General features: G+C 58.4%; 1 protein-coding gene across 1 annotated transcript; it reads right to left on the reverse strand.

The window, feature by feature from the left end:
• LOC138366619 (pneumococcal serine-rich repeat protein-like) lies at positions 1-27465 on the reverse strand. The gene is made up of 8 exons (XM_069327746.1): positions 27283-27465; positions 12548-12934; positions 9650-10192; positions 8595-9332; positions 6881-7384; positions 5876-6523; positions 3405-4088; positions 1-759 (listed from the first exon to the last, which is right to left on the reverse strand). Exons 1-8 carry the CDS (start codon positions 27463-27465, stop codon positions 1-3), a joined length of 4446 nt encoding a protein of 1481 aa, XP_069183847.1.
• Between the last annotated feature and the right edge of the window lie 441 nt (positions 27466-27906).

Below are 27906 nucleotides of genomic sequence, written 5' to 3' on the forward strand. Positions count from 1 at the left end.
CTACTGGGAGATACCAGCCTCCTGGGAGCCTGCGGCCTCCTGGGAGCCACCAGCCTCCTGGGAGCCACCAGCCTCCTTTGAGATACCAGCCTCCTGGGAGCCTGCAGCCTCCTGGGAGCCAGAAGCCTCCTGGGAGCCAGCAGCCTCCTTGGAGCCAGCAGCCTCCTGGGAGCCAGCAGCCTCCTGGGAGCCAGCAGCCTCCTGGGAGCCAGCAGCCACCTGGGAGCCAGCAGTCTCCAGGGAGCTAGCAGTCTCTTGGGAGCCACCATCCTCCTGGGAGCCACCAGCCTCCTGGGAGCCAGCAGCTTCCTGGGAGCCAGCAGCCTCCTGGGAGCCAGCAGCCTCCTGGGAGCCACCAGCCTCCTGGGAGCCTGCAGCCTCCTGGGAGCCAGCAGTCTCCTGGGAACCAGCAGCCTCCTGAGAGCCAGCAGCCTCCTGGGAGCCACCAGCCTCCTGGGAGCCAGCAGTCTCCTGGGAGCCAACAGCCTCCTGGGAGGCAGCAGCCTCCTGGGAGGCAGCAGCCTCCTGGGAGCCCGCAGCCTTCTGGGATCGGGCAGCCTCCTGGAAGCCGGCAGCCTCCTGGGAGCCAGCAGCCTCCTGGGAGCCCGCAGCCTCCTGGGGGCCAGCAGCCTCCTGGGGGCCAGCAGCCTCCTGGGAGCCAGCAGTCTCCTGGGAGCCCGCAGCCTCCTGGGGGCCAGCAGCCTCCTGGGGGCCAGCAGCCTCCTGGGAGCCAGCAGTCTCCTGGGAGCCAGCAGCCTCCTGGGGGCCAGCAGCCTCCTGGGGGTTAGCAGCCTCCTGGGAGCCAACAGCCGCCTGGGAGCCACCAGCCTCCTGGGAGCCACCAGCCGCCTGGGAGCCACCAGCCTCCGAGGAGCCACCAGCCTAATGGGAGCCACCAGACTCCTGGGAGCCACCAGCCTCCTGGGAGCCACAAGCCTCCTGGAAGCCAGCAGCCTCCTGGGAGCCAGCAGCCTTATAGGAGCCACCAGCCTCCTGGAAGCCAGCAGCCTCCTGGGAGCCAGCAGCCTCCTAGGAGCCAGCAGTCTCCTGGCAGCCAGAAGCCTCCTGGGAGCCACCAGCCTCCTGGGAGCCACCAGCCTCCTGGGAGCCACCAGCCTCCTGGGAGCCACCAGCCTCCAGGAAGCCACCAGCCTCCTGGGAGCCTGCAGCCTCCTGGGAGCCAGCAGCCTCCAAGGAGCCACCAGCCTCCTGGGAGCCTGCAGCCAACTGGGAGCCAGCAGCCTCCTAGGAGCCAGCAGTCTCCTGGGAGCCACCATCCTCCTGGGACCCACCATCCTCCTGGGAGCCAGCAGTCTCCTGGGAGCCAGCAGCCTCCTGGGAGCCAGCAGCCTCCTACGAGCCAGCAGTCTCCTGGGAGCCACCATCCTCCTGGGAGCCAGCAGCCTCTTGGGAGCCAGCAGCCTCCTGGGAGCCAGCAGCCTCCTGGGAGCCAGCAGCCTCCTGGGAGCCAGCAGCCTCCTGGGAGCCAGCAGCCTCCTGGGAGCCAGCAGCCTCCTGGGAGCCAGCAGCCTTCTGGGAGCCAGCAGCCTCTTGGGAGCCACAATCCTCCTGGGAGCCACCATCCTCCTGGGAGCCAACAGCCTCCTGGGAGGCAGCAGCCTCCTGGGAGCCCGCAGCCTCCTGGGATCGGGCAGCCTCCTGGGAGCCGGCAGCCTCCTGGGAGCCAGCAGCCTCCTGGCAGCCAGCAGCCTCCTGGGAGCCCGCAGCCTCCTGGAAGCCCGCAGCCTCCTGGGAGCCCGCAGCCTCCTAGGAGACACCAGCCTCCTGGGAGCCAGGAGCCTCCTGGGAGCCAGGAGCCTCCTGTGACCCAGCAGCCTCCTGGGAGCCACCAGCCTCCTGGGAGCCACCAGCCTCCTGGGAGCCACCAGCCTCCTGGGATCCACCAGCCTCCTGGGAGCCAGCAGCTTCCTGGGAGCCAGCAGCCTCCTGGGAGCCAGCAGCCTCCTGGGAGCCACCAGCCTCGTGGAGCCTGCAGCCTCCTGGGAGCCAGCAGTCTCCTGGGAGCCACCAGCCTCCTCGGAGGCAGCAGCCTCCTGGAAGCCAGCAGCCTCCTGGGAGCCATCAGCCTCCTGGAAGCCAGCAGCCTCCTGGGAGCCAGCAGCCTCCTGGGAGCAAGCAGCCTCCTGGGAGCCAGCAGCCTCCTGGGAGCCACCAGCTTCCTGGGAGCCAGCATCCTACTGGGAGCCAGCAGCCTCCTGGGAGCCAGAAGCCTACTGGGAGCCAGCAGCCTCCTGGGAGCCAGAAGCCTCCTGGGAGCCACCAGCCTCCTGGGAGATACCAGCCTCCTGGGAGCCACCAGCCTCCTGGGAGCCACCAGCCTCCTGGATGCCACCAGCCTCCTGGGAGCCACCAGGCTCTTGGGAGCCAGCAGCCTCCTGGGAGCCACCAGCCTCCTGGGAGCCTGCAGCCTCCTGGGAGCCAGCAGCCTCCAAGGAGCCACCATCCTCCTGGGAGCCACCATCCTCCTGGGAGCCAGCAGCCTCCTAGGAGCCACCAGCCTCCTGGGAGCCTGCAGCCAACTGGGAGCCAGCAGTCTCCTGGGAGCCACCATTCTCCTGGGAGCCACCATCCTCCTGGGAGCCAGCAGTCTCCTGGGAGCCAGCAGCCTCCTGGGAGCCAGCAGCCTCCTAGGAGCCAGCAGTCTCCTGGGAGCCACCATCCTCCTGGGAGCCAGCAGCCTCCTGGGAGCCAGCAGCCTTCTGGGAGCCAGCAGCCTCCTGGGAGCCACAATCCTCCTGGGAGCCACCATCCTCCTGGGAGCCAACAGCCTCCTGGGAGGCAGCAGCCTCCTGGGAGCCCGCAGCCTCCTGGGATCGGGCAGCCTCCTGGGAGCCGGCAGCCTCCTGGGATCGGGCAGCCTCCTAGGAGTCAGCAGCCTCCTGGGAGCGGGCAGTCTCCTGGCATCCAGCAGCCTCCTGGGAGCGGGCAGCCTCCTGGGAGCTCGCAGCCTCCTGGGAGCCCGCAGCCTCCTAAGAGACACCAGCCTCCTGGGAGCCAGCAGCCTCCTGGGAGTCACTAGCCTCCTGGGAGCCAGCAGCCTCCTGGGAGCCTCCAGCCTCCTAGGAGCCACCAGCCTCCTGGGAGCCACCAGCCTCCTGGGAGCCACCAGCCTCCTAGGAACCACCAGCCTCCTGGGAGCCACCAGCCTCCTGGGAGCCACCAGCCTCCTGGGAGATACCAGCCTCCTGGGAGCCTGCGGCCTCCTGGGAGCCACCAGCCTCCTGGGAGCCACCAGCCTCCTGGGAGATACCAGCCTCCTGGGAGCCTGCAGCCTCCTGGGAGCCAGAAGCCTCCTGGGAGCCAGCAGCCTCCTTGGAGCCAGCAGCCTCCTGGGAGCCAGCAGCCTCCTGGGAGCCAGCAGCCTCCTGGGAGCCAGCAGCCACCTGGGAGCCAGCAGTCTCCAGGGAGCTAGCAGTCTCTTGGGAGCCACCAGCCTCCTGGGAGCCACCAGCCTCCTGGGAGCCAGCAGCTTCCTGGGAGCCAGCAGCCTCCTGGGAGCCAGCAGCCTCCTGGGAGCCACCAGCCTCCTGGGAGCCTGCAGCCTCCTGGGAGCCAGCAGTCTCCTGGGAACCAGCAGCCTCCTGAGAGCCAGCAGCCTCCTGGGAGCCACCAGCCTCCTGGGAGCCAGCAGTCTCCTGGGAGCCAACAACCTCCTGGGAGGCAGCAGCCTCCTGGGAGGCAGCAGCCTCCTGGGAGCCCGCAGCCTTCTGGGATCGGGCAGCCTCCTGGAAGCCGGCAGCCTCCTGGGAGCCAGCAGCCTCCTGGGAGCCCGCAGCCTCCTGGGGGCCAGCAGCCTCCTGGGGGCCAGCAGCCTCCTGGGAGCCAGCAGTCTCCTGGGAGCCCGCAGCCTCCTGGGGGCCACCAGCCTCCTGGGGGCCAGCAGCCTCCTGGGAGCCAGCAGCCTCCTGGGAGCCAGCAGCCTCCTGGGAGCCAGCAGCCTCCTGGGAGCCAGCAGCCTCCTGGGAGCCAGCAGCCTTCTGGGAGCCAGCAGCCTCTTGGGAGCCACAATCCTCCTGGGAGCCACCATCCTCCTGGGAGCCAACAGCCTCCTGGGAGGCAGCAGCCTCCTGGGAGCCCGCAGCCTCCTAGCTGGGATCGGGCAGCCTCCTGGGAGCCGGCAGCCTCCTGGGAGCCAGCAGCCTCCTGGCAGCCAGCAGCCTCCTGGGAGCCCGCAGCCTCCTGGAAGCCCGCAGCCTCCTGGGAGCCCGCAGCCTCCTAGGAGACACCAGCCTCCTGGGAGCCAGGAGCCTCCTGGGAGCCAGGAGCCTCCTGTGACCCAGCAGCCTCCTGGGAGCCACCAGCCTCCTGGGAGCCACCAGCCTCCTGGGAGCCACCAGCCTCCTGGGGCATCCACCAGCCTCCTGGGAGCCAGCAGCTTCCTGGGAGCCAGCAGCCTCCTGGGAGCCAGCAGCCTCCTGGGAGCCACCAGCCTCGTGGAGCCTGCAGCCTCCTGGGAGCCAGCAGTCTCCTGGGAGCCACCAGCCTCCTCGGAGGCAGCAGCCTCCTGGAAGCCAGCAGCCTCCTGGGAGCCATCAGCCTCCTGGAAGCCAGCAGCCTCCTGGGAGCCAGCAGCCTCCTGGGAGCAAGCAGCCTCCTGGGAGCCAGCAGCCTCCTGGGAGCCACCAGCTTCCTGGGAGCCAGCATCCTACTGGGAGCCAGCAGCCTCCTGGGAGCCAGAAGCCTACTGGGAGCCAGCAGCCTCCTGGGAGCCAGAAGCCTCCTGGGAGCCACCAGCCTCCTGGGAGATACCAGCCTCCTGGGAGCCACCAGCCTCCTGGGAGCCACCAGCCTCCTGGATGCCACCAGCCTCCTGGGAGCCACCAGGCTCTTGGGAGCCAGCAGCCTCCTGGGAGCCACCAGCCTCCTGGGAGCCTGCAGCCTCCTGGGAGCCAGCAGCCTCCAAGGAGCCACCATCCTCCTGGGAGCCACCATCCTCCTGGGAGCCAGCAGCCTCCTAGGAGCCACCAGCCTCCTGGGAGCCTGCAGCCAACTGGGAGCCAGCAGTCTCCTGGGAGCCACCATTCTCCTGGGAGCCACCATCCTCCTGGGAGCCAGCAGTCTCCTGGGAGCCAGCAGCCTCCTGGGAGCCAGCAGCCTCCTAGGAGCCAGCAGTCTCCTGGGAGCCACCATCCTCCTGGGAGCCAGCAGCCTCCTGGGAGCCAGCAGCCTTCTGGGAGCCAGCAGCCTCCTGGGAGCCACAATCCTCCTGGGAGCCACCATCCTCCTGGGAGCCAACAGCCTCCTGGGAGGCAGCAGCCTCCTGGGAGCCCGCAGCCTCCTGGGATCGGGCAGCCTCCTGGGAGCCGGCAGCCTCCTGGGATCGGGCAGCCTCCTAGGAGTCAGCAGCCTCCTGGGAGCGGGCAGTCTCCTGGCATCCAGCAGCCTCCTGGGAGCGGGCAGCCTCCTGGGAGCTCGCAGCCTCCTGGGAGCCCGCAGCCTCCTAAGAGACACCAGCCTCCTGGGAGCCAGCAGCCTCCTGGGAGTCACTAGCCTCCTGGGAGCCAGCAGCCTCCTGGGAGCCTCCAGCCTCCTAGGAGCCACCAGCCTCCTGGGAGCCACCAGCCTCCTGGGAGCCACCAGCCTCCTAGGAACCACCAGCCTCCTGGGAGCCACCAGCCTCCTGGGAGCCACCAGCCTCCTGGGAGATACCAGCCTCCTGGGAGCCTGCGGCCTCCTGGGAGCCACCAGCCTCCTGGGAGCCACCAGCCTCCTGGGAGATACCAGCCTCCTGGGAGCCTGCAGCCTCCTGGGAGCCAGAAGCCTCCTGGGAGCCAGCAGCCTCCTTGGAGCCAGCAGCCTCCTGGGAGCCAGCAGCCTCCTGGGAGCCAGCAGCCTCCTGGGAGCCAGCAGCCACCTGGGAGCCAGCAGTCTCCAGGGAGCTAGCAGTCTCTTGGGAGCCACCAGCCTCCTGGGAGCCACCAGCCTCCTGGGAGCCAGCAGTCTCCTGGGAACCAGCAGCCTCCTGAGAGCCAGCAGCCTCCTGGGAGCCACCAGCCTCCTGGGAGCCAGCAGTCTCCTGGGAGCCAACAGCCTCCTGGGAGGCAGCAGCCTCCTGGGAGGCAGCAGCCTCCTGGGAGCCCGCAGCCTTCTGGGATCGGGCAGCCTCCTGGAAGCCGGCAGCCTCCTGGGAGCCAGCAGCCTCCTGGGAGCCCGCAGCCTCCTGGGGGCCAGCAGCCTCCTGGGGGCCAGCAGCCTCCTGGGAGCCAGCAGTCTCCTGGGAGCCCGCAGCCTCCTGGGGGCCACCAGCCTCCTGGGGGCCAGCAGCCTCCTGGGAGCCAGCAGTCTCCTGGGAGCCAGCAGCCTCCTGGGGGCCAGCAGCCTTCTGGGGGCCAGCAGCCTCCTGGGAGCCAGCAGTCTCCTGGGAGCCGCCAGCCTCCTGGGAGGAAGAAGCCTCCTGGAAGCCAGCAGCCTCCTGGGAGCCATCAGCCTCCTGGAAGCCAGCAGCCTCCTGGGAGCCAGCAGCCTCCTGGGAGCCAGCAGCCTCCTGGGAGCCAGCAGCCTCCTGGGAGCCACCAGCTTCCTGGGAGCCAGCAGCCTACTGGTAGCCAGCAGCCTCCTGGGAGCCAGAAGCCTACTGGGAGCCAGCAGCCTCCTGGGAGCCAGAAGCCTCCTGGGAGCCACCAGCCTCCTGGGAGCCACCAGCCTCCTGGGAGCCACCAGCCTCCTGGGAGCCACCAGCCTCCTGGATGCCACCAGCCTCCTGGGAGCCACCAGGCTCTTGGGAGCCAGCAGCCTCCTAGGAGCCACCAGCCTCCTGGGAGCCTGAAGCCTCCTGGGAGCCAGCAGCCTCCAAGGAGCCACCATCCTCCTGGGAGCCACCATCCTCCTGGGAGCCAGCAGCCTCTTAGGAGCCACCAGCCTCCTGGGAGCCTGCAGCCAACTGGGAGCCAGCAGTCTCCTGGGACCCACCATTCTCCTGGGAGCCAGCAGCCTCCTGGGAGCCACAATCCTCCTGGGAGCCACCATCCTCCTGGGAGCCAACAGCCTCCTGGGAGGAAGCAGCCTCCTGGGAGCCATCAGCGTCCTGGGAGGAAGCAGCCTCCTGGGAGGAAGCAGCCTCCTGGGAGCCACCATCCTCCTGGGAGCCAGCAGCCTCCTGGGAGCCAACAGCCTCCTGGGAGGAAGCAGCCTCCTGGGAGCCACCATCCTCCTGGGAGCCAGCAGCCTCCTGGGAGCCACAATCCTCCTGGGAGCCACCATCCTCCATGGAGCCAACAGCCTCCTGGGAGGAAGCAGCCTCCTGGGAGCCATCAGCCTCCTGGAAGCCAGCAGCCTCCTGGGAGCCAGCAGCCTCCTGGGAGCCAGCAGCCTCCTGGGAGCCAGCAGCCTCCTGGGAGCCACCAGCTTCCTGGGAGCCAGCAGCCTACTGGGAGCCAGCAGCCTATCTGGGAGCCAGAAGCCTACTGGGAGCCAGCAGCCTCCTGGGAGCCAGAAGCCTCCTGGGAGCCACCAGACTCCTGGGAGCCACCAGCCTCCTGGGAGCCACCAGCCTCCTGGGAGCTACCAGCCTCCTGGATGCCACCAGCCTCCTGGGAGCCACCAGGCTCTTGGGAGCCAGCAGCCTCCTAGGAGCCACCAGCCTCCTGGGAGCCTGCAGCCTCCTGGGAGCCAGCAGCCTCCAAGGAGCCACCATCCTCCTGGGAGCCACCATCCTCCTGGGAGCCAGCAGCCTCCTTGGAGCCACCAGCCTCCTGGGAGCCTGCAGCCAACTTGGAGCCAGCAGTCTCCTGGGAGCCACCATTCTCCTGGGAGCCACCATCCTCCTGGGAGCCAGCAGTCTCCTGGGAGCCAGCAGCCTCCTGGGAGCCAGCAGCCTCCTAGGAGCCAGCAGTCTCCTGGGGGCCACCATCCTCCTGGGAGCCAGCAGCCTCCTGGGAGCCAGCAGCCTTCTGGGAGCCAGCAGCCTCCTGGGAGCCACAATCCTCCTGGGAGCCACCATCCTCCTGGGAGCCAACAGCCTCCTGGGAGGCAGCAGCCTCCTGGGAGCCCGCAGCCTCCTGGGATCGGGCAGCCTCCTGGGAGCCGGCAGCCTCCTGGGATCGGGCAGCCTCCTAGGAGTCAGCAGCCTCCTGGGAGCGGGCAGTCTCCTGGCATCCAGCAGCCTCCTGGGAGCGGGCAGCCTCCTGGGAGCTCGCAGCCTCCTGGGAGCCCGCAGCCTCCTAAGAGACACCAGCCTCCTGGGAGCCAGCAGCCTCCTGGGAGTCACTAGCCTCCTGGGAGCCAGCAGCCTCCTGGGAGCCTCCAGCCTCCTAGGAGCCACCAGCCTCCTGGGAGCCACCAGCCTCCTGGGAGCCACCAGCCTCCTAGGAACCACCAGCCTCCTGGGAGCCACCAGCCTCCTGGGAGCCACCAGCCTCCTGGGAGATACCAGCCTCCTGGGAGCCTGCGGCCTCCTGGGAGCCACCAGCCTCCTGGGAGCCACCAGCCTCCTGGGAGATACCAGCCTCCTGGGAGCCTGCAGCCTCCTGGGAGCCAGAAGCCTCCTGGGAGCCAGCAGCCTCCTGGGAGCCAGCAGCCTCCTGGGAGCCAGCAGCCTCCTGGGAGCCAGCAGCCTCCTGGGAGCCAGCAGCCACCTGGGAGCCAGCAGTCTCCAGGGAGCTAGCAGTCTCTTGGGAGCCACCAGCCTCCTGGGAGCCACCAGCCTCCTGGGAGCCAGCAGCTTCCTGGGAGCCAGCAGCCTCCTGGGAGCCAGCAGCCTCCTGGGAGCCACCAGCCTCCTGGGAGCCTGCAGCCTCCTGGGAGCCAGCAGTCTCCTGGGAACCAGCAGCCTCCTGAGAGCCAGCAGCCTCCTGGGAGCCACCAGCCTCCTGGGAGCCAGCAGTCTCCTGGGAGCCAACAGCCTCCTGGGAGGCAGCAGCCTCCTGGGAGGCAGCAGCCTCCTGGGAGCCCGCAGCCTTCTGGGATCGGGAAGCCTCCTGGAAGCCGGCAGCCTCCTGGGAGCCAGCAGCCTCCTGGGAGCCCGCAGCCTCCTGGGGGCCAGCAGCCTCCTGGGGGCCAGCAGCCTCCTGGGAGCCAGCAGTCTCCTGGGAGCCCGCAGCCTCCTGGGGGCCACCAGCCTCCTGGGGGCCAGCAGCCTCCTGGGAGCCAGCAGTCTCCTGGGAGCCAGCAGCCTCCTGGGGGCCAGCAGCCTTCTGGGGGCCAGCAGCCTCCTGGGAGCCAGCAGTCTCCTGGGAGCCGCCAGCCTCCTGGGAGGAAGAAGCCTCCTGGAAGCCAGCAGCCTCCTGGGAGCCATCAGCCTCCTGGAAGCCAGCAGCCTCCTGGGAGCCAGCAGCCTCCTGGGAGCCAGCAGCCTCCTGGGAGCCAGCAGCCTCCTGGGAGCCACCAGCTTCCTGGGAGCCAGCAGCCTACTGGTAGCCAGCAGCCTCCTGGGAGCCAGAAGCCTACTGGGAGCCAGCAGCCTCCTGGGAGCCACCAGCCTCCTGGGAGCCACCAGCCTCCTGGGAGCCACCAGCCTCCTGGGAGCCACCAGCCTCCTGGGAGCCACCAGCCTCCTGGATGCCACCAGCCTCCTGGGAGCCACCAGGCTCTTGGGAGCCAGCAGCCTCCTAGGAGCCACCAGCCTCCTGGGAGCCTGAAGCCTCCTGGGAGCCAGCAGCCTCCAAGGAGCCACCATCCTCCTGGGAGCCACCATCCTCCTGGGAGCCAGCAGCCTCTTAGGAGCCACAGCCTCCTGGGAGCCTGCAGCCAACTGGGAGCCAGCAGTCTCCTGGGACCCACCATTCTCCTGGGAGCCAGCAGCCTCCTGGGAGCCACAATCCTCCTGGGAGCCACCATCCTCCTGGGAGCCAACAGCCTCCTGGGAGGAAGCAGCCTCCTGGGAGCCATCAGCCTCCTGGGAGGAAGCAGCCTCCTGGGAGGAAGCAGCCTCCTGGGAGCCACCATCCTCCTGGGAGCCAGCAGCCTCCTGGGAGCCAACAGCCTCCTGGGAGGAAGCAGCCTCCTGGGAGCCCCCATCCTCCTGGGAGCCAGCAGCCTCCTGGGAGCCACAATCCTCCTGGGAGCCACCATCCTCCATGGAGCCAACAGCCTCCTTGGAGGAAGCAGCCTCCTGGGAGCCATCAGCCTCCTGGAAGCCAGCAGCCTCCTGGGAGCCAGCAGCCTCCTGGGAGCCAGCAGCCTCCTGGGAGCCAGCAGCCTCCTGGGAGCCACCAGCTTCCTGGGAGCCAGCAGCCTACTGGGAGCCAGCAGCCTATCTGGGAGCCAGAAGCCTACTGGGAGCCAGCAGCCTCCTGGGAGCCAGAAGCCTCCTGGGAGCCACCAGACTCCTGGGAGCCACCAGCCTCCTGGGAGCCACCAGCCTCCTGGGAGCTACCAGCCTCCTGGATGCCACCAGCCTCCTGGGAGCCACCAGGCTCTTGGGAGCCAGCAGCCTCCTAGGAGCCACCAGCCTCCTGGGAGCCTGCAGCCTCCTGGGAGCCAGCAGCCTCCAAGGAGCCACCATCCTCCTGGGAGCCACCATCCTCCTGGGAGCCAGCAGCCTCCTTGGAGCCACCAGCCTCCTGTGAGCCTGCAGCCAACTTGGAGCCAGCAGTCTCCTGGGAGCCACCATTCTCCTGGGAGCCACCATCCTCCTGGGAGCCAGCAGTCTCCTGGGAGCCAGCAGCCTCCTGGGAGCCAGCAGCCTCCTAGGAGCCAGCAGTCTCCTGGGAGCCACCATCCTCCTGGGAGCCAGCAGCCTCCTGGGAGCCAGCAGCCTTCTGGGAGCCAGCAGCCTCCTGGGAGCCACAATCCTCCTGGGAGCCACCATCCTTCTGGGAGCCAACAGCCTCCCGGGAGGCAGCAGCCTCCAGGGAGCCCGCAGCCTCCTAGGATCGGGCAGCCTCCTGGGAGCCGGCAGCCTCCTGGGATCGGGCAGCCTCCTGGGAGCGGGCAGCCTCCTGGGAGCCCGCAGCCTCCTAGGAGACACCAGCCTCCTGGGAGCCAGCAGCCTCCTGGGAGCCACCAGCCTCCTGGGAGCCACCAGCCTCCTAGGAGCCACCAGCCTCCTGGGAGCCACCAGCCTCCTGGGAGCCACCAGCCTCCTAGGAACCACCAGCCTCCTGGGAGCCACCAGCCTCCTGGGAGCCACCAGCCTCCTGGGAGCCACCAGCCTCCTGGGAGCCACCAGCCTCCTGGGAGCCTGCAGCCTCCTGGGAGCCAGCAGCCTCCTGGGAGCCACCAGCCTCATGGGAGCCACCAGCCTCCTCGAACCCAGCAACCTCCTGGGATCCAGCAGCCTCCTGGGAGGCAGCAGTCTCCTGGGAGCCAGCAGTCTCCTGGGAGCCAGCAGCCTCCTGGGAGCCAGCAGCCTCCTAGGAGCCAGCAGTCTCCTGGGAGCCACCATCCTCCTGGGAGCCAGCAGCCTCCTGGGAGCCAGCAGCCTTCTGGGAGCCAGCAGCCTCCTGGGAGCCACAATCCTCCTGGGAGCCACCATCCTCCTGGGAGCCAACAGCCTCCTGGGAGGCAGCAGCCTCCAGGGAGCCCGCAGCCTCCTAGGATCGAGCAGCCTCCTGGGAGCCGGCAGCCTCCTGGGATCGGGCAGCCTCCTGGGAGCGGTCAGCCTCCTGGGAGCCCGCAGCCTCCTAGGAGACACCAGCCTCCTGGGAGCCAGCAGCCTCCTGGGAGCCACCAGCCTCCTGGGAGCCACCAGCCTCCTAGGAGCCACCAGCCTCCTGGGAGCCACCAGCCTCCTGGGAGCCACCAGCCTCCTAGGAACCACCAGCCTCCTGGGAGCCACCAGCCTCCTGGGAGCCACCAGCCTCCTGGGAGCCACCAGCCTCCTGGGAGCCACCAGCCTCCTGGGAGCCTGCAGCCTCCTGGGAGCCAGCAGCCTCCTGGGAGCCACCAGCCTCATGGGAGCCACCAGCCTCCTCGAACCCAGCAACCTCCTGGGATCCAGCAGCCTCCTGGGAGGCAGCAGTCTCCTGGGAGCCACCAGCCTCCTGGGAGCCACCAGCCTCCTGGGAGCCACCAGCCTCCTGGGAGCCAGCAGCTTCCTGGGAGCCAGCAGCCTCCTGGGAGCCAGCAGCCTCCTGGGAGCCACCAGCCTCCTGGGAGCCTGCAGCCTCCTGGGAGCCAGCAGTCTCCTGGGAGCCAGCAGCCTCCTGAGAGCCAGCAGCCTCCTGGGAGCCACCAGCCTCCTGGGAGCCAGCAGTCTCCTGGGAGCCAACAGCCTCCTGGGAGGCAGCAGCCTCCTGGGAGCCCGCAGCCTTCTGGGAGCGGGCAGCCTCCTGGAAGCCGGCAGCCTCCTGGGAGCCAGCCGCCTCCTGGGAGCCCCCAGCCTCCTGGGGGCCAGCAGCCTCCTGGGGGCCAGCAGCCTCCTGGGGGCCAGCAGCCTCCTGGGAGCCAGCAGTCTCCTGGGAGCCCGCAGCCTCCTGGGGGCCAGCAGCCTACTGGGGGCCAGCAGCCTCCTGGGAGCCAGCAGTCTCCTGGGAGCCAGCAGCCTCCTGGGAGCCAGCAGTCTCCTGGGAGCCACCAGTCTCCTGGGAGCCAGCAGTCTCCTGGGAGCCAACAGCCTCCTGGGAGCCAGCAGTCTCCTGGGAGCCACCGCATTCTCCTGGGAGCCAGCAGTCTCCTGGGAGCCAACAGCCTCCTGGGAGGCAGCAGCCTCCTGGGAGCCAGCAGTCTCCTGAGAGCCACCAGTCTCCTGGGAGCCAGCAGTCTCCTGAGAGCCAACAGCCTCCTGGGAGCCAGCAGTCTCCTGGGAGCCAGCAGTCTCCTGGGAGCCAACAGCCTCCTGGGAGCCAGCAGTCTCCTGGGAGCCACCAGTCTCCTGGGAGCCAACAGCCTCCTGGGAGCCAGCAGTCTCCTGGGAGCCACCAGTCTCCTTGGAGCCAGCAGTCTCCTGGGAGTCAACAGCCTCCTGGGAGCCAGCAGCCTCCTGGGAGCCAGCAGCCTCCTGGGAGCCAGCAGCCTCCTTGGAGCCTGCAGCCTCCTGGGAGCCAGCAGCCTACTGGGAGCCAGCAGTCTCCTGGGAGCCAGCAGCCTCCTGGGAGCCTGCAGCCAACTGGGAGCCAACAGCCTCCTGTGAGCCAACAGCCTCCTGCGAGCCACCAGCCTCTTGGGAGCCACCAGCCTCCTGGGCGCCAGCAGCCTCCTGGGAGCCAGCAGCCTCCTGGGAGCCAGCAGCTTTCTTGGAGCCAGCAGCCTCCTGGAAGCCAGCAGCCTCCTGGGAACCAGCAGCCTCCTGGGAGCCAGCAGCCTCCTGGGAGCAAGCAGCCTCCTGGGAGCCAGCAGCCTCCTGGGAGCCAGCAGCCTCCTACGAGCCAGCAGCCTCCTGGGAGCCAGCAGCCTCCTGGGAGCCAGCAGCCTCCTACGAGCCAGCATCCTCCTGGGAGCCAGCATCCTCCTGGGAGCCAGCAGCCTCCTGGGAGCCACCAGCCTTCTGGGAGCCAGCAGCCTCCTGGGAGCCAACAGCCTCCTGACAGCCAGCAGCCTCCTGGGAGCCACTAGCCTCCTGGGAGCAAGCAGCCTCCTGGGAGCCAGCAGCCTCCTGGGAGCCACCAGCCTCCTGGGAGCCAGCAGCCTCCTGGGAGCCAGCAGCCTCCTGGGAGCCAGCAGCCTCCTGGGAGCCAGCAGCCTCCTGGGGCCCAGCAGCCTCCTGGGAGCCAGCAGCCTCCTGGGAGCCAGCAGCCTCCTGGGAGCCAGCAGCCTCCTGGGAGCCAGCAGCCTCTTGGGAGCCAGCAGCCTCATTGGAGCCGCAGCCTCCTGGGAGCCAGCAGCCTCCTGGGAGCCAGCAGCCTCATTGGAGCCGCAGCCTCCTGGGAGCCAGCAGCCTCTTAGGAGCCAGCAGCCTCCTGGGAGCCTGCAGCCTCATTGGAGCCGCAGCCTCCTGGGAGCCAGCAGCCTCCTAGGAGCCAGCAGCCTCCTGGGAGCCAGCAGCCTCCTGGGAGCCACCAGCTTCCTGGGAGCCAGCAGCCTCCTAGGAGCCAGCAGCCTCCTGGGAGCCAGCAGCCTCCTAAGAGCCAGCAGCCTCCTGGGAGCCAGCAGCCTCCTGGGAGCCAGCAGCCTCCTGGGAGCCAGCAGCCTCCTAGGAGAGGCACCAGCCTCCTGAGAGCCACCAGCCTCCTGGGAGCCACTAGTCTCCTGGGAGCCACCAGCCTCCTGGGAGCCACCAGCCTCCTGGGAGCCAGCAGCCTCCTGGGAGCCAGCAGCCTCCTGGGAGCCAGCAGCCTCCTGGGAGCCAGCAGCCTCCTGGGAGCCAGCAGCCTCCTGGGAGCCAGCAGCCTCCTGGGAGCCACCAGCCTCCTGGGAGCCAGCAGCCTCCTGGGAGCCACCAGCCTCCTGGGAGCCAGCAGCCTCCTGGGAGCCAGCAGCCTCCTGGGAGCCAGCAGCCTCCTGGGAGCCAGCAGCCTCCTGGGAGCCACCAGCCTCCTGGGAGCCAGCAGCCTCCTGGGAGCCACCAGCCTCCTGGGAGCCAGCAGCCTCCTGGGAGCCAGCAGCCTCCTGGGAGCCAGCAGCCTCCTGGGAGCCAGCAGCCTCCTGGGAGCCAGCAGCCTCCTGGGAGCCAGCAGCCTCCTGGGAGCCACCAGCCTCCTGGGAGCCACCAGCCTCCTGGGAGCCACCAGCCTCCTGGGAGCCACCAACCTCCTGGGAGCCACCAACCTCCTGGGAGCCACCAGCCTCTGGGGTGTTTATGCAGCTTCACGTGACAAAGGCTGATGTATGGCGAGACGGGGCGGAGGGAGAGGCACTTGAGAGAGACATAGTGCCTTCATCAGTTCTGCTCTCAGACGCTAAAATATGTAAAGAATGACATAACGATGGAAGGAAAGAATCAAGGAAGGAAGGAATCAAGGAAGGAAGGAATCAAGGAAGGAAAGAATTGAAAAGCACATCTATGGAACGGATGTGTTCCAGGAGACTGTGGAGAGCAATAATTACTGAAAATGCAAATCAAAGCCAAACACCGCGGTTTTAGGGGAGAGGAATAAGGTGGTTTGAGGCAGGTGGTGTGACACTGGTGGTGGTGTGAGGCAGGTGGTGTGACACTGGTAGTGGTGTGGCACTGGTAGTGGTGTGAGGCAGGTGGTGAGGCACTGGTGGTGGTGTGGCACTGGTGGTGGTGTGAGGCAGGTGGTGTGGCACTGGTGGTGGTGTGTGGCACTGGTGGAGGTGTGAGGCAGGTAGTGTGACACTGGTAGTGGTGTGAGGCAGGTAGTGTGGCACTGGTGGTGGTGTGTGGCACTGGTGGAGGTGTGAGGCAGGTAGTGTGACACTGGTAGTGGTGTGAGGCAGGTAGTGTGGCACTGGTGGTGGTGTGTGGCACTGGTGGAGGTGTGAGGCAGGTAGTGTGACACTGGTAGTGGTGTGAGGCAGGTAGTGTGGCACTGGTGGTGGTGTGTGGCACTGGTGGAGGTGTGAGGCAGGTGGTGTGACACTGGTAGTGTTGTGAGGCACTGGTGGTGGTGTGTGGCACTGGTGCCACCAGCCTGATGTACTGGAAGTGCTGCCACCAGCCTGATGAACTGGAAGTGCTGCCACCAGCCTGATGTACTGGAAGTGCTGCCACCAGCCTGATGTAGTGGAAGTGCTGCCACCAGCCTGATGTAGTGGAAGTGCTGCCACCAGCCTGATGTACTGGAAGGGCTGCCACCAGCCTGATGTAGTGGAAGTGCTGCCACCAGCCTGATGTACTGGAGGTGCTGCCACCAGCCTGATGTAGTGGAAGTGCTGCCACCAGCCTGATGTAGTGGAAGTGCTGCCACCAGCCTGATGTAGTGGAAGTGCTGCCACCAGCCTGATGTAGTGGAAGTGCTGCCACCAGCCTGATGTAGTGGAAGTGCTGCCACCAGCCTGATGTAGGGGAAGTGCTGCCACCAGCCTGATGTACTGGAAGGGCTGCCACCAGCCTGATGTAGTGGAAGTGCTGCCACCAGCCTGATGTAGTGGAAGTGCTGCCACCAGCCTGATGTAGTGGAAGTGCTGCCACCAATCTGATGTAGTGGAAGTGCTGCCACCAGCCTGATGTAGTGGAAGTGCTGCCACCAGCCTGATGTACTGGAAGGGCTGCCACAAGCCTGATGTAGTGGAAGTGCTGCCACCAGCCTGATGTAGTGGAAGTGCTGCCACCAGCCTGATGTAGTGGAAGTGCTGCCACCAGCCTGATGTACTGGAGGTGCTGCCACCAGCCTGATGTACTGGAGGTGCTGCCACCAGCCTGATGTAATGGAAGTGCTGCCCCCAGCCTGATGAACTGGAGGTGCTGCCACCAGCCTGATGTAATGGAAGTGCTGCCACCAGCCTGATGTAATGGAAGTGCTGCCACCAGCCTGATGTAATGGAAGTGCTGCCACCAGCCTGATGTAATGGAAGTGCTGCCACCAGCCTGATGTAATGGAAGTGCTGCTGCCACTAGCCTGATGTAATGGAAGTGCTGCCTCCAACCTGATATAGCGGAGGTGTATACATTCAAAGCTAATAATACACCCGGTAATTTATTCCCTGTAATTAGAGCCGAGTATTAGTTCATACATTACACCTGACAAGTCGGTTAATTACAAGGGCTCTCCCACAGCCTGCTGGGTCTTTATATCCGGCGTCCCTCACTACCACCTCCCACTTACAGTGTACACCAGAGGTAATTGCTTAAGTGAAAGGAAATAAGAGTATAGCCATTCATCGCCGCCAGAGGTAAGCAGCTCTGTGTAGTGGGAATGACGACTCTGGGAGAAGTATCAGTTGTTAACTCTTTTTAATTCAAGCTGATCTCTTTGTAGCGCGGCGCATTTTGTCGTACACTTTGTCTTAGGCCATAAACTGACGTACTCGAAATTGGTAGCGGCTTCCGAAGTTGACATGTTTATGTTCCGTTTTCTGTTCTTGAGTCCTATGGTAGGTTAGGAGAAGGGCACAATAGTACGACGGTTTCTTGACGTTAGGAACGCTTGCCAGAACGGGAATGTTGTTATTCATACATTATACATTATTATTATACGTTATACATTATGTTGAATATAATGATGTTAATGTTAAGCTGTTAAAATAGCTTAACAAATATTTAAAGCAGAATCGAAGACCTTGAACATAATGTGTGGACCGGAGCTGCTCATACAGGTGAGGAGTGAGATAAGGTGTGACACATGCACTCTTATCCTCATCAATAAGGCACAATACATATACTTAATTATTAAACTGGTAGAGATATAACAGGAAGAGACAAGTAGACTGGCAAACCATTTACCAAGACATAACAACCATATAGAGCCACAGGAGGGCAATGGAACATACGGTAATTGATAACGGAGTTCCAGGACACCTAGATGCACGTCGCAGTGGAGTACCATCTGATTCTGGAGACATGATCACCACCTATAAAATACTCAGAGGAGTTGACAGGGTAGATCAAAATAAACTATTTAACACTGGGTGGTACACGAACAAGGGGACACAGGTGGAAACTGAGTACCCAAATGAGCCACAGGGACGTTACAAAGAACTTTTTCAGTGTTAAAGCAGTTAACAGATGGAATGAACTAGGCAGTGATGTGGTGGAGGCTAACTCCATACACAGTAGATATGATAGAGCCCAGTAGGCTCAGGAATCTGTACACCAGTTGATTGACAGTTGAGAGGCGGGACCAAAGAGCCAGAGCTCAACCCCCGCAAGCACAACTAGGTGAGTATGTGTAACAAGCAGGCCATCAGAGGCCCCATTGGTGGATATCTGCTCTTTCCCCACGAATATATGATGGTTTACCACAGAGGCTGTATGTTAACAGTTTACCAGAGGGGCTGAACGTGAACGGTTTACCACAGAGGCTGTATGTGAACGGTTTACCACAGAGGCTGTATGTGAACGGTTTACCACAGAGGCTGTATGTGAACGGTTTACCACAGAGGCTGTATGTGAACGGTTTACCACAGAGGCTGTATGTGAACGGTTTACCACAGAGGCTGTATGTGAACGGTTTACCACAGAGGCTGTATGTGAACGGTTTACCACAGAGGCTGTATGTGAACGGTTTACCACAGAGGCTGTATGTGAACGGTTTACCACAGAGGCTGTATGTGAACGGTTTACCACAGAGGCTGTATGTGAACGGTTTACCACAGAGGCTGTATGTGAACGGTTTACCACAGAGGCTGTATGTGAACGGTTTACCACAGAGGCTGTATGTGAACGGTTTACCACAGAGGCTGTATGTGAACGGTTTACCACAGAGGCTGTATGTGAACGGTTTACCACAGAGGCTGAACGTGAACGGTTTACCACAGAGGCTGTATGTGAACGGTTTACCACAGGCATTAGACATATATGTTTCCGTAGTAAACAAATGAAGTACACCATTAAGTGATGTAGGCTCCATACGAGGTTTCAAAATACAAATGACAGAGTCCACAAAGTTCTGGAACCCGCACACCAGCTGAGTGAAATTTATATGGCAAGGACCAATGGGCCCAAGTCCTGTTAGATTATTACTATTAGGTGAGTACACACAGACACACAGACACACACACACACACACACACACACACACACACACACACGCACACATACACACTCACACACAAACACACACCGGTGTGTGTGTGTTTTGCTTAGACAAACACTAAGACTGGCCTCACGTAGGCAGTGTAAAGCTCCCTAAATACCTCCTTTTGACGCATGGGGGCAGGTGGCTGAGTGGACAGCACGCTTGGCACGTTGTAATAAGTTGTATGCGCTCCGCTACTAATCTTGTAAATACGGATGCTGTACCGATCTTGTACGATGTTAACACTCGGGCCGTCATTAGAGGACCTAAACGATTAATCGAGAGAGAGAGAGAGAGAGAGAGAGAGAGAGAGAGAGAGAGAGAGAGAGAGAGAGAGAGAGAGAGAGAGAGAGAGAGAGAGAGGAAGAGAGAGAGAGAGAGAGAGAGAGAGAGAGAGAGAGAGAGAGAGAGAGAGAGAGAGAGAGAGAGAGAGAGAGAGAGAGAGAGAGAGAGAGGAGAGAGAGAGAGAGAGAGAGAGAGAGAGAGAGAGAGAGAGAGAGAGAGAGAGAGAGAGAGAGAGAGAGAGAGAGAGAGAGAGAGAGAGAGAGAGAGAGAGAGAGGAAGAGCGAGAGAGAGAGAGAGAGAGAGAGAGAGAGAGAGAGAGAGAGAGAGAGAGAGAGAGAGAGAGAGAGAGAGAGAGAGAGAGAGAGAGAGAGAGAGGAAGAGCGAGAGAGAGAGAGAGAGAGAGAGAGAGAGAGAGAGAGAGAGAGGAAGAGCGAGAGAGAGAGAGAGAGAGAGAGAGAGAGAGAGAGAGAGAGAGAGAGAGAGAGAGAGAGAGAGAGAGAGAGAGAGAGAGAGAGAGAGGAAGAGCGAGAGAGAGAGAGAGAGAGAGAGGAAGAGCGAGAGAGAGAGAGAGAGAGAGAGAGAGAGAGAGAGAGAGAGAGAGAGAGAGAGAGAGAGAGAGAGAGAGAGAGAGAGAGAGAGAGAGAGAGAGAGCGATAGAGGAAGAGTGAGAATCGAGGGAGGGACAGTGAGAACGAATGAGGGAGAGCGAGATAGCAATATTAGTAGCTTCATCCTCCGTATGAGTTACCGAGTAACGCTGCCACCACCCTGACTTACCGGACAGGGGACCGGAGTGAGATTCCCAGGACTTGTAGACTGTATACTCCTACCAGGACAGGTGTATGGAGCAACTAAATGGTACAAGGCACCTGGCCTGACACTCGAATAATCCTGACCACTTCGGAAACTATAAAGTACACAAGAATAAGGCGGGACACACCCAATACTAACACCTCAACACGGGACGGACGGGGGGAGGAGTACTGGATAATTACGGACACTAGGTCACTAGGGCAAAGGAGACGGTAGACCCAATATCACTAAGACAAGGAACCATTAATACACACGGGAATGACGCTTTTCAATATAACTTTACTGGAAACAATTTAATAGACACTTTCCTAACTATATTCCATGTTAACCGGTCCTCTTAAAAATAACGTCACTTTTGGCTCGTATGCGCGTAATGGCCAAAAGTGAACGTAATTTGAAATGAAATCGACTCACAAAAGTGACGTAATGTTCCGTTTTCTGTTTGAGTCGTCCTGCTTACTCGGAAATGTTAGGAGAGAAAACTTTCAATTAACGTTTTTCATAACGTTTTGAAGCTTTATGAGAATTTCCTGCCCACCTAACCTATCAGAGGACCCTTAACTTACTGTTGTTGAAAAAAAATCCCAAATTTGTTTTCATTTTTTTTCATTTTCAACTTACATCCACTTGCGGCCATACGGGCAAACGGCCAAGAGCGACGTTATTTTTAAGAGGACAGGTTGCCCTAACAGCGGCAAAGAATAAATGAATGATGAGGTGCTTTAGTTCAAGAGAGCCATACTTACTCCAATGGTGTTCCACTATTTTCCTCGAGATGATGTTCTTTCCCAGTGTCCACCCACACCGTCCTCCTGGGGCATCACACACCCTACTGCGTTCTTGCCATGATCTCCTGCTCCCCAGCTGAACATGAAGGTTTGCATTTGTTGTGAAGGGGTTAATCCCTGTAGATTATCATGACGGCTTCAACTCTGACCTCCTCGTGACTCAGTGACCGTTGACCTGTCCTCCTGGTTAACTGGTACCCAGGTGTAACTTTTCCATTGTCTGCCGCCACCTGTCTGGCGCCGCATCTGTGGCTTGTTCATGCTGTTGTGATGTCCATGTTGAACTACTATGTACTGCTCTCTTGTTACAACGAAATCCTTTGGCCCGGGGTTCGATTTCCGGCGCCGGCGAGAAACAATGGGCCAGAGTTTCTTTCACCCTGATGACTCTGTTACCTAGCAATAAATAGGTACCTGAGAGTTAGATAGCTGTTACGGGCTGCTTCCTTAGGGTGTGTGTGTGTGTGTGTGTGTGTGTACTCACCTATTTGTGCCTACAAAATCGAGCATTGACTCTTGGATCCCGCCTTTCTAGCCATCGGTAGTTTACAGCAATGACTCCTGTCCTATTTCCCTATCATACCTAGTTGTAAAATTATGAATAGAACTTGCTCCCACAACCTGTTCCTTAAGTGCATTCCATTTTTCCACTATCACGCTAAAAGAAAACTTCCTAACATCTCTGTGACTTGTCTCAGTTTACTGCTCCCACCCATGTCCCCTCGTTCGTTATTATTCCGTGTGAACATTTCGTTTAATTCCACTCTGTCATTTCCCCTGAGTATTTTATACGTTCCTATCATATTTTAACTGTCCCTTCTTTTTTTCTAGTATCGTAAGGCTCAGTTCCTTCTGGTGCTCTTCATACCCCATCCCTCGTAACTCTGGACGAGTCTTGTTGCAAACTTCTGAACCATTTCCAGTTTCCTTATATGCTTCTTCAGATGGGGACTCCATGATGAGGCGGCATACTCTATGACTGGCCTCACGTAGGCAGTGTAAAGCGCCCTAAATGCCTCCTTACTTAGGTCTCTGAATGATGTTCAATCTTTTGCCAGTGTAGAGTACGCTGCTGTCGTTATCCTATTTATTTGTGCCTCAGGAGATAGATTAGGTGTTACGTCCACGCCCAGGTCTCTTTCTCGCGTCGTCAGAGGTAAGCAGTTCCCCTTCATTGTGTACTGTCCCTTTGGTCTCCTATCATCTAGTCCCATTTCCATAAATTTACACATGCTCGTGTTAACTCCAGTAGCCATTTCTCTGACCATCTCTGCAACGTGTTCAAGTCCTCTTGGAAGATCCTACAATCCTCATCTGTTACAGCTCTTCTCATCAACTTTGCGTCATCCACGAACATCAACATGTAGGACTCTACTCCTGTAAACATGTCGTTAACATATATTAGAGATATAATTGGTCCCAGCTCCGATCCATGAGGTGCTCCACTCGGTACTGTTCGCCAGTCCGACTTCTCGCCCCCTTACCGTAACTCTCTGGCCCCTTCCTGTTTGGTAGTTCCTTATCCATGCTAGGGCCTTTCCGCTTACTCTCGCCTGCCTCTCAAGTTTGAATAGCAGTCTCAAGTGTGTGTGTGTGTGTGGGGAGGGGGGGAGGCTAAATAGTTAGAAGTTAGTAACAGTTGATTGATTGACAGTTGAGAGGCGGGCCGAAAGAGCAGAGCTCAACCCCCGCAAGCACAACTAGGTGAATACGCAAGCACTCACGCACATCTTGAGGTTATCTTGAGATGATTTCGGGGCTTTTTTAGTGTCCCCGCGGCCCGGTCCTCGACCAGGCCTCCACCGCCAGGAAGCAGCCTGTGACAGCTGACTAACACCCAAGTACCTATTTTACTGCTAGGTAACAGGGGCATAGGGTGAAAGAAACTCTGCCCATTGTTCCTTTCCGGCGCCTGGGATCGAACCCAGGACCACAGGATCACAAGTCCAGTGTGCTGTCCGCTCGGCCGACCGGCTCCGTACACATACACACAGTTGATTGGCAGTTGAGAGGCGGGACCAAAGAGCCAGATCTCAACCCACGCAAGCACAATTAGGTGAGCACACACACACCACCAGTATGGGTTCAGTGATAAAAAGCCCCCAAAAAAGGCTGTTACAAAAGTTGGAGCAGCAGGCAGGAGTGAAAGGTAAGGTGCTCCAGGGGATAAGGGAGTATCTAAGCAACAGGAAACAACGAGGAACTGTGAGAAGACATGAGAGTGGCGAGATGTCACCAGCGGAGTCCCACAGGGCTCTGTACTTGGACCCAACCTGTTTCTAATATATGTAAACAATTTTCCAGAGGGTATAGACTCATTCCTCTCAATGTTTGCTTATGATGCAAAAATTATGAGAAGAATCAAGACAGATGAAGATAGACAGAAACTACAGGATGACCTGGACAAACTGGAGGAATGCTCTAGAAAATGCCTACTAAAGGTCATCTCAGTAAAGTGTAAAGTAATGAAATTAGACGAAGAGAGCAGAAGGCAAAACACAAGGTACCATTTGGGAAGTGAAATCCTGCAAGAGTCAAATAGAAAGATCTCGGGATTGATATCATACCGAAACTGTCCCCAGAGCCCACATTAAAAGGATATCATCAGCGGCATGTTCTGGACTGGCCAATATTAGAACTGCCTTTAGAAACTTGTGTAAGGAACCGTTCAGGACCTTGTATACCACCTATGTCAGATCAATCCTGGAGTATGCAGCTCCAGCCTGGATTCAGTACTCAATTAAACACAAAACAAAATTAGAGAAGGTTCAGAGGTATTTCACCAGAGTAGTCCCGGAACTAAGAGGTATGAGCTACGAGGAAAGGCTAATGGAGCCTCACGTCCCTACAAAATAGAGGAGTAAGGAGATTATCTTGAGATGATTTCGGGGCTTAACGTCCCTGCGGCCCGGTCCTCGACCCAAGCCTCCTTTTTGTTACCCACCCCCAGGAAGCAGCCTTTAGCAGCTGACTAACTCACAGGTACCTATTCACTGCTAGGTAACAGGGGCATCAGGGTGAAAGAAACATTTTGCTCATTTGTCTCCGCCTCCACCGGGGGATCGAACTCGGAACCTCGGGACTACGAATCCGAAGCGCTGTCCACCCAGCTGTCAGGCGCCTATCAGGAGAGACATGATAACTACCTACAAAATTCTCAGGGGAATTGACAGGGTGGACAAAGAAAAACTCTTTAGCACGGGTGGAACACGAACAAGGGGACACAAGTGGAAACTTAGTACCCAAATGAGCCTCAGAGATATTAGAAAGATTTTTTTCAGTGTCAGAGTAGTTAACAAGTGAAGAGTATTAGACAGTGTTGTGGGCCTAATGTATATGTGTGTATGGCACATTTGAAACTGTGTAAGGCAGACGCCATACACAGTTTCAAATGTAAATATGATAGAGCACAGTAGGCTCAAGAATCTGTAACACCAGTTGATTGAGGGTTGAGAGACAGGACCAAAGAGCCAAAGCTCAACCCCCACATGCACAACTAGGTGAGTACAACTAAGTGAGTACAACTAGGTGAGTACAGAATGGGAGATGAAGTCCTTCACGAAACGGACAGAGAGAGAGAGAGCTAGGAGTTGATATCACGCAAAACCTGTCTGCTGAAGCCCACCAAAAGATTAATATGCGGCTTATGCGAGGCTGGCTAACATCAGAACTGCCTCCAGAAACCTAGTGTAAGAAGTCCATCCTACATATGTAATGTATATAATGTCTACATATGTACTACATATGTAATGCTAATCCTGGAGTATGCGGCCCCAGCATGGAGCCCGTACCTTGTCGAGCACAAGTCGAAGCTAGAAAAAGTTCAGAGGTATGCCCTAGGCTAGTCCCAGAACTATGAGGCTTGAGTTACGAGAAAGACTGCGTGAACTGCACTTCACGTCGCTGGAAGACAGAAGAGCTCGGGGAGACATGATCACCACATACAAAGTTCTCAGGGGAATTGACAGGGTAGACAAGGATGGGCTATTTAACATTTCAATATACGCACAAAGGGACACAGGTCGAAGCTGAGTATCCAAATGACCCACAGAGACATTAGAAAGAACTTTTTTAGTGTCAGAGTAGTTAGTAAATGGAATGCACTAGGAAGTGATGTGGTGGAGGCAGACTCCATACGCAGTTTCAAATGTAGATATGATAAAGCAGTAGATTGATGGTTGAGAGGCGGGACCAAAGAACCAAGGCTCAACCCATGTAAGCACAACTAGGGGAGTACACACACACACACACACTCACAACACTCACAAACACACACACAACACACACAACACCCACACACACACACAAACAACCAACTCAAACACACAAACACTCACAAAACAGAAGAGTTATACAGAAGCCTCCGGTAATGACCTCCGCTGCCTCGGGAGCAAGGAGTTAATAAATGCACAGTTTAGCGGTGGATCCCTTGAAGAGTGTGTGCAGCTTACGTTAATGGCTGAAAATAAAATGGGAAAAACAAGGCAAGACGGTCCGCTGGGGCCTCATGAATGGCCAGCAGGAACTGGAAGCAATTGAGAATGCTAGAAATAGCGAGAAATAATGGTATAGCAGCGGGAGAGCTCCAGGGAACGTAAAGGTAATAGATGGAGAGAGATTATCTGAGCTGGAAAATATATGCTGAAGATTACATACTGTGAGCTGGAGACTGAGGGAACACGAGAGGTAAAATAATGCACCAGAGGAACGGAGGACATAAAGCAGCCGTGTTAGGCTGGGGGAGACTGGGGCTACCTGGCAGTTATATATGCAAAGCGTCAGAGGAAATTCTTGCACTAATAGTATTTTCTTCGTAAACTCTTTTCTTCCTTTATACGGTATTTGATACCAAGTTAATGTTAATATTGGGACTTTACAATATCACACACACACACACACACACACACACACACACACACACACACACACACACACACACACACTATATATATATATATATATATATATATATATATATATATACATATATATATATATATATATATATATATATATATATATATATATATGGACGATTCTAAATGGGAGCAAGCAACTCTCCCTGTAAAACTCGGGGCCTTGGTTTCTGCACAGCCTCCCAGATTGCTCTACCAGCCTTCCTTTCCTCCCATGCATCGTACGACCTCGTAAGAGATATCCTACCTGAACCCCGAGTGATACTGCAGGAATACAGGATCCTGCTTTCACTGAATATTCAAATGTTTGTACAGCCCCAGCACCCATCATAGATCCCTCTAAAAAACACAAACAGTCCACATGGGACCACCAACTAGTGGAAAGAAATGCTAATTCCAAGCTCAGCACTGCAATATCAAATAAGGAAAAAGCCCGCCTCAGAGCAGTGTGTGCCTCCTATACAGGGGACTTTCTTCTGGCAGTACCCATGTCGGCAACAGGCACGCGTCTAGATCCAGAATCCCTTCATGTAGCAGTGGCCTCTGCCTTGGTGTACTAATTCACACTGAATCTAAGTGTATTTGCAACAGGGTGAAAGCAGACCAATATGGACTTGCATGAGTTGCACTGCATGAAGCTCCAAGGGCTGGCACGCACGACACTACGAGGTTAATGACCACATCAAGAGGAGTCTTGCCTGAGCTCAGAGCCCAGTGGAGAGAGATCCTCATATCCTTGGGGGACCAAAACCCGGATGACCCCGCACTTCGCTCAGATGGCATCATAATATACCCCTGGAAGAGGGGCAGACTGCTGGTGTGTGACTAAACATGTGTGTCCACCCTGGCTGACACCTACACTTCGGTGCTGATCAAGCAAGTGGGGCGGCCAACCACAGATAAACAGCAAAATCACTCAAGTACAGGTGACTGCAAGGTCAATAAACCTTTCTTCCTATAGCGTTTAAGATGTATGGCCCCTGGGGAAAGAGTGCTGTCGAAAAATCCGACACCAATTACTAATATTATGCAATTGCAGATAATATTGCTGCCATTGTATACACAAGTTGCCCATAGAAAATGTAACTTGTAGTGGAACTTTCCGTCTATAGAAAATGAGATATCATTGCCACACACTATTATAAATTCACCAGCTATTCTGCTAGGAATTATTATTAAATACATTAGTCTTTGGACTTTACCATCATAAAACATCTCATATAAATTAACTTAATTATCAGTATTAAAATAGAGTAAATGTGACCCTTCTATCACTTTCTGATATATAGACAATGTAGGCCAGTAGCGTCAGTGAGGAGGGAGTGGTCAGCCATTGTTATTGTTTAAGACCAGAGGCGCACGGGAGTAAACGGCTCCTGTTAATTTCTCTTGGACGAAGTGTTATGGAAACCAGAGGTCTGCCATCATCAACACGCTGTCAACAAATACAAGAAAAGTGTTCTGCCGAAACCCATTTATCTAATAATTTTTGGCCATTAATGTCAGTAGATAAGGCGTACCGGTTAGAATGCAAACAGCCTCTTAAAAAAGGGTAATTAGGCCTTGGTCTTTATTTTATCAATTACGGTGTTTTCTCTGATATAGCTGTCATATATTAGGATTCTGGCTTCAGCTAGTGCTTTTGACAGGTCAAGAAGAGGAAGCATGCTTTGTGTATCAGTTACTGGGTGATGGAAGCTACCTCAAAGAGGATAATTTGGTGTCTACATCCTAGTTATATCTGGTGGACTAACCTGCTGTACTATAAGATAAGGAACCTCTTCAATGTTTAACAATATATGTAGTTTAATACTGTAGTTTGATTGGCTGCATTTATATAAATTCAATATACCCCCCCCCCCTAATGTGTAAGGATCGATTTGTGAGATTATTGCAGAAATACAGTCCACATAACATCATACAAATTGCTATCGAAATATATAAATTAACGTAAATATAAATTCTATATAAATTCATATAAATTAAATTAAATATAAATCTCACAGGTCGGTTCCCACAAGTGCCTTGGAATTTCACAAAGAATTTGGATGCAGGAGCATTGCTATCACCAGATGGCCTAAGGGCTGCAGTTTCTTGTTTCAGCTCCTCAGTGTGGTGATCCAGAGGGGAAACGCCTGCTGCATCCTCGGTTCCCTTCCTGAAGCGAAGGAGCTCCAAGAGATCCATAACGTTTAGACATACATTGTATTAACCAATTGTATTGGTTAATACATTGTATTAACATGTTGCAACTTTAAATTATATAACAAACACAAAAAAAACACAAGAGGAAGGGGTTCTTGGTTATCTTGAGGTTATCTTCAGATAATTTCGGGGCTTAGTGTCCCCGCGGCCCAGTCCTCGATCAGGCCTCCTCCCCCAGGAAGCAGCCCATGACAGCTGACTAACTCCCAGGTACCTATTTACTACAAGGTAACAGGAGCATCAGGGTGAAAGAAACTCTGCCCAATGTTTCTCGCTGCCACCCAGGATCGAACCTGGGACCACAGGATCACCCGTCTAGTGATCGGTCCGCTCAGCCACCAGCTAGTGGTTAGATAAAAAAAAATAGACACAGTATTAGAGCAGACATAAGGATGATCACCTCTAATGCGTTATGTGAGTTTT

Source organism: Procambarus clarkii, chromosome 2 (genome assembly GCF_040958095.1).
Source record: "Procambarus clarkii isolate CNS0578487 chromosome 2, FALCON_Pclarkii_2.0, whole genome shotgun sequence".
NCBI classification, from domain to species: Eukaryota; Metazoa; Arthropoda; class Malacostraca; order Decapoda; family Cambaridae; genus Procambarus; species Procambarus clarkii.